The sequence below is a fragment of the Pseudorca crassidens genome, chromosome 6, assembly GCF_039906515.1.
Source record: "Pseudorca crassidens isolate mPseCra1 chromosome 6, mPseCra1.hap1, whole genome shotgun sequence".
Taxonomy (NCBI): Eukaryota; Metazoa; Chordata; class Mammalia; order Artiodactyla; family Delphinidae; genus Pseudorca; species Pseudorca crassidens.
The window spans coordinates 32,961,160-32,973,684 of NC_090301.1; the positions used below are offsets into that span (position 1 = coordinate 32,961,160).

General features: G+C 36.5%; 1 protein-coding gene across 1 annotated transcript in view; it reads right to left on the bottom strand.

Moving 5' to 3' along the window:
* Nucleotides 1-12,525, bottom strand: part of FAM117B (family with sequence similarity 117 member B) — an 89,777-nt gene that overhangs the window by 30,462 nt on the left and 46,790 nt on the right. The window contains exon 2 of the mRNA XM_067740962.1: nt 9,065-9,216. Coding sequence (XP_067597063.1) covers nt 9,065-9,216 — 152 coding nt within the window. The remainder of the gene's footprint in view (nt 1-9,064; nt 9,217-12,525) is intronic.

A 12,525-nucleotide genomic window follows, 5' to 3' on the forward strand; every position in this document is an offset into this window, starting at 1 on the left:
TAAAATAATTAATCATTTAACAATAATGAATGCCACATTTGCGACAACACAGACGGACCTTGAGGGTATTGTGCTAAATGAAGTCAGACAGAGAAAGACAAATACCATATGATCTCACATGTGGAATCTAAAAAAACAAACAAACAAACAAACTCATAGAAAAAGAAATCAGATTTGTGGTTACCAGAGCTGGGGGTCAGCAGAGGGGGAATAGGATGAAGGTGGTCAAAAGGTACAAACTTCCACTGAAAGATAAATAAGTACTGGGGATGTAATGTACAACCCAATGGCTATAGTTAACACTTGCTGTATCGTACATCTGAAAGTAGCTAAGAGAGTAGATCCTAAAAGTTCTCATCACAAGAAAAAAAAAAGTTTTTTGGTAACTCTATGAGGTGATGGATGTTAACTAAGCTTATTGTGGTGATCATTTTGCAATATATGTATGTCAAGTCATTATGCTGCATACCTTAAACTTATATAGTGCTATATATCAGTTATATCTCAATAAACCTGAGAACATTTTCCCTTTCTAAAAAAAAAGGTATACCATATTTTTCTATTACAAAATACATTCCTATTACAGAAAAATTAGGTATTAGAAAATATTTTAAATAACACAAATTACCCATAATTTTTAGTATCAGTTACTTAATTGCAATATTTTAGCCTATTTCTTTCAATTCTCTAATAAAAATTATTATTATTATTATTATTATTTTTTTTTTTTTTTTTTTTTTTTTTTTTTTTTTTTGCTGTACGCAGGCCTCTCACTGCTGTGGCCTCTCCCGTTGTGGCGCACAGGCTCCGGACGCGCAGGCTCAGCGGCCATGGCTCACGGGCCCAGCCACTCCGCGGCATGTGGGATCTTCCCGGACCGGGGCACAAACCCGTGTCCCCTGCATCGGCAGGCAGACTCTCAACCACTGCGCCACCAGGGAAGCCCAAAAAATTAGTTATTATTATATAATTATAAGCATAGCATTTTTTGAACAAATGCATACTAATAAGAGCTAACATTCCTGTGATCTTACTATGTGCTAGGCACTGTGCTTTATGAAAGTACAGTGAAAGGTCTTCACTGTATTATCTGATTTAACACATACAAAAAGTTCTACAAGTTCTGCAGATAAGGAAGTTGTGACAATGAGAGGTTAGATAAGTTGCCTAAGGTCTCACAGCTGGGAAGTGGCAAAGCCAAAGATATAAACCTAAGACTCCAGAGTTTCTAATCTTAACCTCTAAATTTCGTCTTTTCTTGCTTTAAATATCTGCAGAGTACAGCCTCAAAAATGTTAAATTCTTAGTGGTTACACAAAATCCAGCACTTAAAAACACTGTATCAGAAAAAAAAATATTATTCTTGGCATATGAAAATATGCTCAACCTCACCCCATAATAAGAGAAATGCAAGTTAAAACTTCACTGAGACTGGGCAATTTGATCACATACACCCTCCTCCATTGTTGGTGGAATGTAAAATTAGTACAGCCTTTATGGAAGGTGATTTCGTAACTGCTGTCAAAGTTACAAATGCACATACTGTTTGACACAACCACCCATATTTTGGTAATTTATACTGCAGATGTACAAATTTACACCTTTATGTACAAAATGACACATATTATTCCCTATAGCACTGTTTTTATACAAGATTAGAAAAATGTAAATAGAGGATTGGCCAAATAAATTATGGCTTATCTTTACAACAGAATAATACACAGCTATAAAAATGGATAAGGAAATCTACACTGTACTAATACAAAATAATCTCCATGAGATACTGTTAAATGAAAAACTAAAGGCTCGGACTTCCCTGGGGGCACAGTGGTTAAGAATCCGCCTGCCAATGCAGGGGACGCAGGTTTGAGCCCTGGTCTGGAAAGATCCCACATGCTGCGGAGCAACTAAGCCCGTGTGCCACAACTACTGAGCCTGTGCTCTAGAGACCACGAGCCACAACTACTGAGTCCGCGTGCCACAACTACTGAAGCCCACACACCTAGAGCCCGTGCTCTGCAACAGGAGACGCCACCGCAATGAGAAGCCTGTGCACCCCAACCAAGAGTAGCCCCTGCTAGCCGCAACTAGAGAACGCCTGCGCACAGCAACGAAGACCCAACACAGCCAAAAATACGTGTAAATGTAAATAAATAAAATTTTTAAATACTATTAAAAAAAAAGAAAGAAAAACTCAAGGCTCGGTACAGTATGTATAGCAACTACCTTTATATATAGGAGTGCTAGAAAGAATATACACACGTGTAAAGTACATCTGGAAGAATACACATGGTAACAAAAGAATCTGTTATCAGTGGCTGCCTCATGGGAAGAAGATACCTCTCAAATTTTGTACTTTTATGAATGAATGTAAAGCCTATTCAAAATAATACCTCTTTATATATAAGATGGAAAAAAACTTTTAAGGGGAAATTTTTCTATATGGATAGAATGGTGTCCTTAAGTGAAAACAAAGTTGCAGAAGAATGTATACAATATGCTATCTTGTGTTTAAGGAAAAAAAAAATCACCTTTCTGGGGGGCAACCTCCAGGGAAATAAGTGATTTAGGCAAGGATCATCAATGGACACTAAAACCATTAAGTGAAAGGTACTAGGGAACAGGATATTCACGTAATGCAAAAAAGTATTCTACAGTTACTTGCTAATTCAAAAAGAATAAAGTATCTCCTTTACAAATATGTAGTATAATTCATAAAATAACATAAAATAACAATGTTTTTAAGACCAAAAGAAAGTATGAGATGAACTGTGCTAAATTAAAAGGAAGTGGGCTTCCTGGTTGCACGGTGGTTAAGAATCTGCCTGCCAATGCAGGGGACATGGGTTCCAGCCCTGGTCTGGGAAGATCCCTCATGCTGCGGAGCAACTAAGCCCGTGCTCCACACTACTGAGCCTGCACTCTAGAGCCTGTGAGCCACAACTACTGAGCCCGCGTGCCAAAACTACTGAAGCCCACATGCCTAGAGCCCGTGCTCCGCAACAAGAGAAGCCACCACAATGAGAAGCCCGCTCACCACAACAAAGAGTAGCCCCCACTCACTGCAACTAGAGAAAGCCCGTGCACAGCAATGAAGACCCAATGCAGCTAAAAATAAATATAATTAATTAATTAATTAATTAAAAGGAACTAAGAGAAAGCAAGTACAATGCATGAATCTCAGATTGGATCCTGGTGAAAGGAAGGAAGGAAGGAAGGGATCTTGGGTAAACTTTAACATGAACTGGATTTGGGTGTTACATGATATTATGTAATTATTAATTTTCCTAGGTAAGCTAATGCTACTGTGATTATATAGGAAATACCCTTATTCTTAGAAGATATATGCTGAAAGATTTAGGGATAAAGTGTCATGACATCTGCAACACACTTTCAGAAAGCAGAGAAACACACACATAAAAATACAAAGATTGGTAAATCAAATATGGCTATGTTTAAAACTGTTGAATCTAATGACAGCTGTCATACCCTTCCAATTTTTTGGTATGTTGAACATTTAATTAGTAAAAAGTTAAAACGGGGGAAAAACCCCAGAATCTTAAGTCATATCAACTGACGTTTTATAAAATCCACTTAGGACAATTCCATACAGAAATAATTCTATCAAAAAGTATTAGACCTTTAATCCATTTTGAGTTTATTTTTGTGTATGGAGTTAGAGAACATTACAATTTCATTATTTTACATGTAGCTGTCCAGTTTTCCCAGCACCACTTATTGAAGAGACTGTCTTCCCTCCATTGTATATTCTTGCCTCCTTTGTCATAGATTAGTTGACCATAGCTGCGTGGGTTTATCTCTGGACTTTCTATCCTGTTCCATTGATCTATCTTTCTGTTTTTGTGCCAGTATCATACTGTCTTGATGACTGTAGCTTTGTAATATAGTCTGCAGTCAGGGAGCCTGATTCTTCCAGCTCCATTTTTCTTTCTCAATATTGCTTTGGCTATTTGGCATCTTTTGTGCTTCTATACAAATTGCAAAATTTTTTGTTCTAATTCTGTGAAAAAAATGCTATTGGTAATTTGATACGGAATGCATTAAATCTGTAGATTACTTTGGGTAGTACAGTCATTTTGACAATATTGATTCTTCCAATCCAAGAACATGGTACGTCTCTCAACCTGCTTGTGTCATCTTTGATTTCTTTCATCAGTATCTTATAGTTTTCTGAGTACAGGTCTTTTGCCTCCTTAGGTAGGTTTATTCCTAGGTATTTTATTCTTTTTGATGTGATGGTAAGTGGGATTGTTTCCTTAATTTCTCTTTCTGATCTTTCATTGTTAGTATATAGGAATGCAAGAGATTTCTGTGTATTAATTTTGTATCCTGCAACTTTATCAATTCATAGATGTAAGACCAGATACTATAAAACTCTTAGAGGAAAACAAAGGCAGAACACTCTCTGACATAAATTGCAGCAAGATCTTTTTTGATCCACCTCCTAATGTGAAAATAAAAACAAAAACGGGACCTAATGAAACTTCAAAGCTTTTGCACAGCAAAGGAAACCATAAACAAAACAAAAAGACAACGCACAGAATGGGAGAAAATATTTGCAAATGAAGTGACTGACAAGGGATTAATCTCCAAAACATACAAACAGCAGCTCAATATCCGAAAAAAAAAAAGGAAACCCCATCTAAAAATGGGCAGAAGACCTAAATAGACATTTCTCCAAAGAAGATATACAGATGGCCAAGAGGCACATGAAAAGATGCTCAATGTCACTAATTGTCAGAGAAATGCAAACCAAAACTATAATAAGGTATCACTTCACACCAGTCAGAATGGCCATCATCAAGAAATCTCCAAACAGTAAATGCTGGAGAGGGTGTGGAGAAAAGGGAACCCTCCTACATTGTTGGTGGGAATGTAAATTGGTACAGCCACTATGGAGAACATAATGGAGGTTCCTTAAAAAACTAAAAATAGAGCTACCATATGATCCAGCAAAACCAATCCTGGGCATATATCTGGAGAAAACCATAATTCAAAAAGATACATGTACCCCAGTGTTCATTGCAGCATACAAGCACTATTTACAATAGCCAGGATATGGAAGCAACCTAAATGTCCATCAATGGAGGAATGGACAAAGAAGACGTGATACATATATGCAATGGAATATTACTCAGCCATAAAAAAAGAATGAAATAATGCCATGTGCACTGACACAGATGGACCTAGAGATTGTCATACTGAGCAAAGTCAGTCAGACAGAGAAAGACAAATATCATATGATATCGCTTATGTGTGGAATCTAAAAAAATGGTGCAAACGAACCTACTTACAAAACAGAGTCACCGATATAGAAAACAAACTTATGGTTACCAAGGGGCATGGGGGGGAGGGAAAAATTGGGAGATTGGGATTGACATATGCACACTACTATATACAAAACATAACTAATAAGAACCTACTATATAGCACAGGGAACTCTACTCAGTACTCTGTAATGACGTATATGGGAAGAGAATCTAAAAAAGAGTGGATATATGTATATGTATAACTGAGTCACATTGCTGTACAGCAGAAACACAACATTAAAAATCAACTATACTCCAATAAAAATTAGTTAAAAAAAATAAAAATGGTTAAAGAAAAAAGTATTAGACCAACAAATAAATGCAGGAAGTATGACAATAGAGTTAGAAAATCATCATTTGGAACTACTACAGTAATTGTTGATTCAAGCAAGAATCATCAACGAATGCCAAAACCAATGCATGAAAGCTTGTTGGGGAACAGGATATTTACAGTCTCAAATATTTCCCCACAGACTATGTACATACAGTTACAAAGATAATCTGGTGGGTCAGACTTAACATTACTGACATCGGGCACCTCTTGATGCACATGCACAGAGAGGAACACACAACACATATAGTACTCCTGCCAAAAATGTTATTACTGAATCTAACAGTTTAAAAAACAGATAAACACAGGCTAAGAAGATTCAACAAAAATACTAGCTTGCATTCTTAAAAATATCAATGTCATGAAAGACAAAGAAAAGCTGAGAAACTGTTCCAGATTAAAGGATTCTAAAGAAACATGATATCTAAATGCCACCTGTGCTCCTTCACTGGGTCCTAGCTTACAGGAGAAACTGCTACAGATAACATCATTGGGGAAACTGAAAAAAAATGTGTCTATGTATCACATATTAAATAGTAGCATTGTATCAATGTTAAATCTCCTGAATTTGATAATTACTTTGGTAATAGTTTTTAAGTCTTTGTTCATATACATCCTGAAGTATTTGAGAAGAGTCAGAATTTCTGTAAATTATTAACAATTAGCAAATAATAACAACAGTAATAATAACAATTATATATACACAAAGAAAACAAAATATGCAAAAATGTTTATTGGTAAACATAGGTGAGGAGTATAGGGTGTTCAATCTACTACTCTTGGGACTCTTCTATAAACTTGGGACTTTCTCCCCAAATAAAAATTTTAAAAAATTAGAGAAATTACTAAAGATATTAATTTTAAGTATAAAAATTCAAGGAAAAGCAAAGGAATATAAAAGTCTCCTATAGAATTAAGAACAAATTAAAGATGAGGACAAGAATATTAGTTGGTAAGGTAAAAATAAGCATAAAGAGCAAAAGACAGCTTTGTTAATTTCAGTGATAAGATGTTCAGGCAGGAAAAAATACTCGGCAAAATCATTAATTTTACTTAAACTGCTACTTCAAAAGATAATTGCTTTCTTTGTTCAACTAAGAAGCTGTGCCTTTATTATAAGACACTCAGGTATTAATAAAAAGTAAAATTGAGTTTTAATTAAGCATGTTTCAATTTTGTTCAATTTTACATTGTATACTGGAAAGCTATTATGCATCTTCTAATGTATCAGGCACTAGACTAGGTACTGAAGTTAGAGAGTTTTTATTCTGAAAGAGTTTTTTCTAGGACAGAAGGAATAAATAGCCAATTATAATATGTGATGACTGAGGTTCCCTAAGAAAGGCACCTAATCCAGACCTGGAAGGACAGGGAAAGTAGGTAGGCAAGGTTCTATAGGATCGGGGGAGGCTGCTATAAGCATCAGAGTGTAAGCTGTCCAGGCAAATGGTGGGAAAGCATTCCAAACAAAAGAAAAAAACAGGAACACCAGTCAAGTGGTAGCCAGAGCTAGGTCACAGCAACTTGTCCACAGCTGTGGTCACAGCCACAGCTGGGTCACAGTAACTCGAAAGACTTACTGAACTGCTTCTACAGATCAAGGGGCTCCCAACGGCTTATAAGAATGTATATTCTTACCGGTAAGACAAAATATCTCAACACACTGAACCTGAAACTACAGAGCAAAGAAAGAGGGTTGCAGAAATGTTCAAGGAAATGCACCCATACTAATTTAAACACGACCTGTGGATTAAGCAGAAAGCAAGTAGAGACTGTATTCATTTCCTTTTTTAAAAAAATTTTATATTGGAGCATAGCTAATTAACAATGTTGTGTTAGTTTTTAATTTTATATTGGAGCGTAGCTGATTAACAATATTGTGTACAGCAAAGTGATTCAGTTATACATATACATGTATCTAGTCTTTTTCAAATTCTACTGTATAGCACAGGGAATGCTGCTCAATATTCTGTAATAACCAAAGTGGGAAAAGAATTTGTATTCATTTTCTATACAACGTGTCCTAATCTCAGCAAAGTTACAGATTTTGAATAAATGCAGAGTTCTACAGAACTCTTCGGTTTAAAAAGTCACAATTTCAGAAAAGATTCATTACTTTTAATGAGTACGGACTCCGCATTTTCATTTCCGTAGTTGCAACTGGAGTATAACCCTCAAGGTAATTTCGAATCCCAAGCATCTACCCTAACAATGGGGCTCAGTTTCAAGAGTATCAGAACAGAAAACAAACTAAGTCCACCAGGAACATCTGGAATTCTAGAAACCAGTATGTAAATCCAAAAAACACTGCAAAGTGTATTTACTTGGTCTTGTAAAAGGATATTCTCTCACAAAGTGCTGAGATCAAGCAACCATCAGTGATGTAAATTTGAAGGCTAAATCAAGATGTACCTTAGCTGATTTTCAACAATCAGTATAAAGAGTCTTTTAACTCTTTAAATGATTTTCTTTCTTCACTAGCCATAAAACTTTAACTGTTCTGCTCATTCAGTCCTTTGCAAATATTCCTTGAGTGCTTATTCCATCAGGTACAGTACTAAGTCCTGAGGATGAAAATACAGAAATGAACAAGCCAGACACAGTTTCTGCCTTCATGGGAGCACCATCTAATGAATATGAGAAACATTGAATAAATGACTAGACAAATATTTAATATTTAACTGAGACGCATCATCAACTGGCTCTATGATTTTGGACTTCAGTTTCCTCATCTGTAAGACTAGGAGGTACATCAAATGATCTCTTAAGACTTTTTTAATTAAAACTTTTTATAAATTTAAAAGTACAAAACTTTGCTTCCAGAGTCCCTTTGTCGGATATTTACATTTACAGACTCTACCAGCAATAGCATATAATCCCCATCTTGCAACACACGAAGATTTTTGAGCACAAAAATATAAGGTTGGATGGAAACTAAAGTAATCTTTACTGTAACAGATTTTTAAGTCCAAATTCCGTATATTAAATATCTTGTGATGTTCTGAACTGACTATGAAGAGTAAGTGGGAGGGGAATTCCCTGCCAGTCCAGTGGTTAGGACTCTGCACTTTCACTCTCGGGGCCCAGGTTTGATCCCCAGCTGGGGAACTAAGCCACAGGCAAAAAAAAAAAAAGTAAGTGGGAGAAAAGTATGTGCATATATTATCTGTATGTATCGGAATTACTTTGGGTACTGTTTAAAATGCACATTCCCAAGCCTCAACCAAAACCTACTAGAGAATATGTGAAGGTCAAGCCTGGGGATCTGGACTCTTGATAAGCTTCCCAGATAATGCTAACACACACTAATATTTGACAAATTTGAGCACAGAGTAGAACAAATAATATTATGAAAATGGTTTCAGAGTGAAACACTTCAAGATAAGAACTGTAATAACCCTACCTGTGTGGCCTTGTCCCGCATGCAGGGAGCAGCTTGCCCATGACCATCACGAGGCCAGTGCCCTGCAAGGTACGGCGCAGCAAGTGTATCCAGGGAAGAGGTACGGCGGATGATGCTAGAGGGGCTGGAGGAAGGCGGTCTTGCTTTGTCACCTAGAATTAAGACAAATACATTTATTTTAAAAATAGATTAGGGGCTTCCCTGGTGTTGCAGTGGTTGAGAGTCCGCCTGCCAATGCAGGGGACACGGGTTCGTGCCCCGGTCCGGGAAGATCTCACATGCCGCGGAGCGGCTGGGCCCGTGAGCCATGGCCGCTGAGCCTGCGCATCCGGAGACTGTGCTCCGCAACAGGAGAGGCCACAACAGTGAGAGGCCCGTGTACACAAAAAAAAAAAAAAAAGAGAGAGAGAGATAAAAATAGATTAGGAAGGAAACAAAGTAGAAACTAAGTAGAGGTTCTCTAACTTAAATACAAAAAGTGAGTAATAAAAAGAATAAGCTCTTGATTCACACAAACTTTGATGAATCTCCAGAGAATTATACTGAGTAAAAATAGTCAATCTCAAATGGTTACCTGCTGTATGACTTCATTTGTACAACATTTTTGAAATGAGGAACTTTTAGAAATGGAAGAAAGATCAGTGGTTGCCAGGGGTCCACTAATAGATAGGGGAGGGAAGGTGAAGTGGCAGGAGAGAAGTAGGTGTTATAAAAGGGCAACATGCAGGGCCCTGGTGATAGGGAACTATTCAATATCTTGACTGTGGTGGTGAATATACAAACATACAAAGGAGATTAAGCAGTATAGAATTCAACACACACACACAGAAATAAGTACAACTGAAGAAATCTGAATAAGAGCAGTGGATTGTACAATGTCAAAATACTATAGAGTTCTACAAAATGTTATCAGTGGAGAAAAAAGGGCGAAGTGTACAAAAGATCTCCACATTATTTCTTACAACTACAATCATCTCTACAAAAAAAAAAAAGAAAATAATACAAATGTGTATCTATCCATTTAAAAAATGTTCATCTTGGTTTTAAGATTAAGTAGGTATAATATGTAAAATACTCATTTATCATTATACCACCTATACTCAAAAGGATATAAGGCAGCTAAGATAAAGTTACAGGTGAAATTCCATTTTAATTAGCTCTGTAAGGCACATATCTTAATTTTTGTTATAATAAATAGACTGTAAGAAACCATACTAACCAGCCTATAGGAGCTATACTTAAAGCCACATATGCAAATATATTTTCCATTTCAAGCTACAGGATATGTATTTAGATATAAGCCAAAAATAAAAACTAAAAACAAAACAAACAAAAAAGAACTAGAGGTAATGGGAAGTTAGAGGTGATGTATAAAAAAGAGTCTCATATCTCCATTTTTTTTTTTTTGGAAGGGAGAAGGCAATAGGCTTAGGTAATTTATGCTTTAAAAATTAAAAAATTAAGGGACTTCCCTGGTGGTCCAGTGGTTAAGACTCCATGCTTCCACTGCAGGGGGCATGGGTTCAATCCCTGGTTGGGGAACTAAGATCCCACATGCCGTGCGGCACAGCCAAAATAATAATAATAAATTAAAATAAAAAATTAAGGGGTTTAAAAATATCAAATATATGCATGAGTAGGATTATATTATAATACTATCACTCTAGCTTTATATGGTAACAAATACCTTGTTCTTCTTAAGGCCATATATGAAAACACTTTATGACACCTCTCTTCTACTTATTTCTTAATAAGGGTCTTATATAGTTACAAGTATAAAAGTTCAGTTGCTGGTTATGTGACCCAAATAACAAAAGATTCAATTCCACCACGATAATACTTTTAGCAGCTGTGTCGCTGATAATCATAAAAGTTGTTTCACAAGATGTTCCTCAGATACATAATTTGCTTTCAAAATGGCACAACTATTTCACTACAACAACGCCTAATTGTTTCAAATGTTAACCATCTCTGCATACAGTCTTCCTCTTATAGTTAAACACAAAATAATTACAGTACATACCCATAAGTTCAAGGAAGCATGTACCCACATTATTAACTGTGACAAGTGAAAAGCAATAAATATACATGTTCACTATTTTTCCTCTAACTAAAAAATTAATCTCTACTGGGACAGTCACAAGAAGATTGTTCTTGGGCACACACAAAAAAAAGCCACACACACTATGTAAACTGGTGTACATTCATTAAAATCAAATTGTTAAAAGCTGTCTGACACTTTTCTTCCCTGACTATAACATTGCTTCAGCCACCCACCAGTGCACTGATAAGATAGATCTTACTAACAGGTCTGATTTCATTTTCAAGATTTTAAATTATCCAAGTGCCGACTTTTCAACCAGGCCTCCTAAGACCATTAGATTTTCTATAACAAAATGGAGAACAGAAAAGTTATACATGGTCACATGTAAAAATACTAAACATTTTCTCTTTTGAACTCCCTTCATTTAGACATTTTTAAGGGTCTGTGAGCCAGCACTAAGCCCTAGAAATTAAAAACACTAAGTTACAGCCTGCCATAAAGAACACAGAGTGTACATCTAGCTTGTCATCATTCCACTTCAATCCAAGTTCCCAAAATTGACAAGATTTGGTGCCTAATTATGAGGGAGTTTAAGGGAAGGGAGGGAGCCTCAAAGAGTCAAAGATGACTCAAAGAATCCCAACCTACATGAACAAAGGCTGTATTTACAAGGAAGTCCAGAGGAAGAAACTCTTTGACAGCTAACAAGATCCTTCATGATCTGACTTCTCCAGGCTTCCTTTCTTGCCTACACTGCCTCAAATCCCGATCACGCTGAACGACTTGCAGTTCCCAACATGTACCAGACCCTGCATGCCTACAGGCTTTTGCCTCTGCCTACATAATCCTCATATCCCTTTCCTGGGTTTGGCTAATTCGTGTTTAATCTTTCAAACTGCAGTCTGGATGTCTGAACTGAAATTGAAAATTCAGTACAAATGTTTCCTCTGGAAAATCTTACTTGAACAGCCACTCAAACCCCCAAGAAACACATCAACACCTGGGTCAAAAGCCCTCCTGTGTGCTGCCATAGCACGGTTCACTGAAATGGTCTCTTGACTGTCCCAGTGCTCTAGGAGACAGTGAGATTTTGAAGGGCAGGAATTTTACTTCCACCCCCAATTGAATGATTAAAATAATACCTGACATATATGAAGAGAATGACTTCTAATGTTTCTATCAGCAAGGGCAGGTGCATGCAATAAATTCAGATACTCTTTTGTTAACCCAAAGTAAATCAACAAAAACTAATACTGCATGGTATCACTTATATGTAGAATCTTTTTTCAAAAATCAAACTCATAGAAACAGAGAGTAGGAAAAGTGATTGCCAGGGGTATGGGAAAAACAGGGAAAGGCTGATGAAAGGGTATAAAGTTTCAGCTATAAGATGAATAAATAAGGTCTGAGGTGTAAA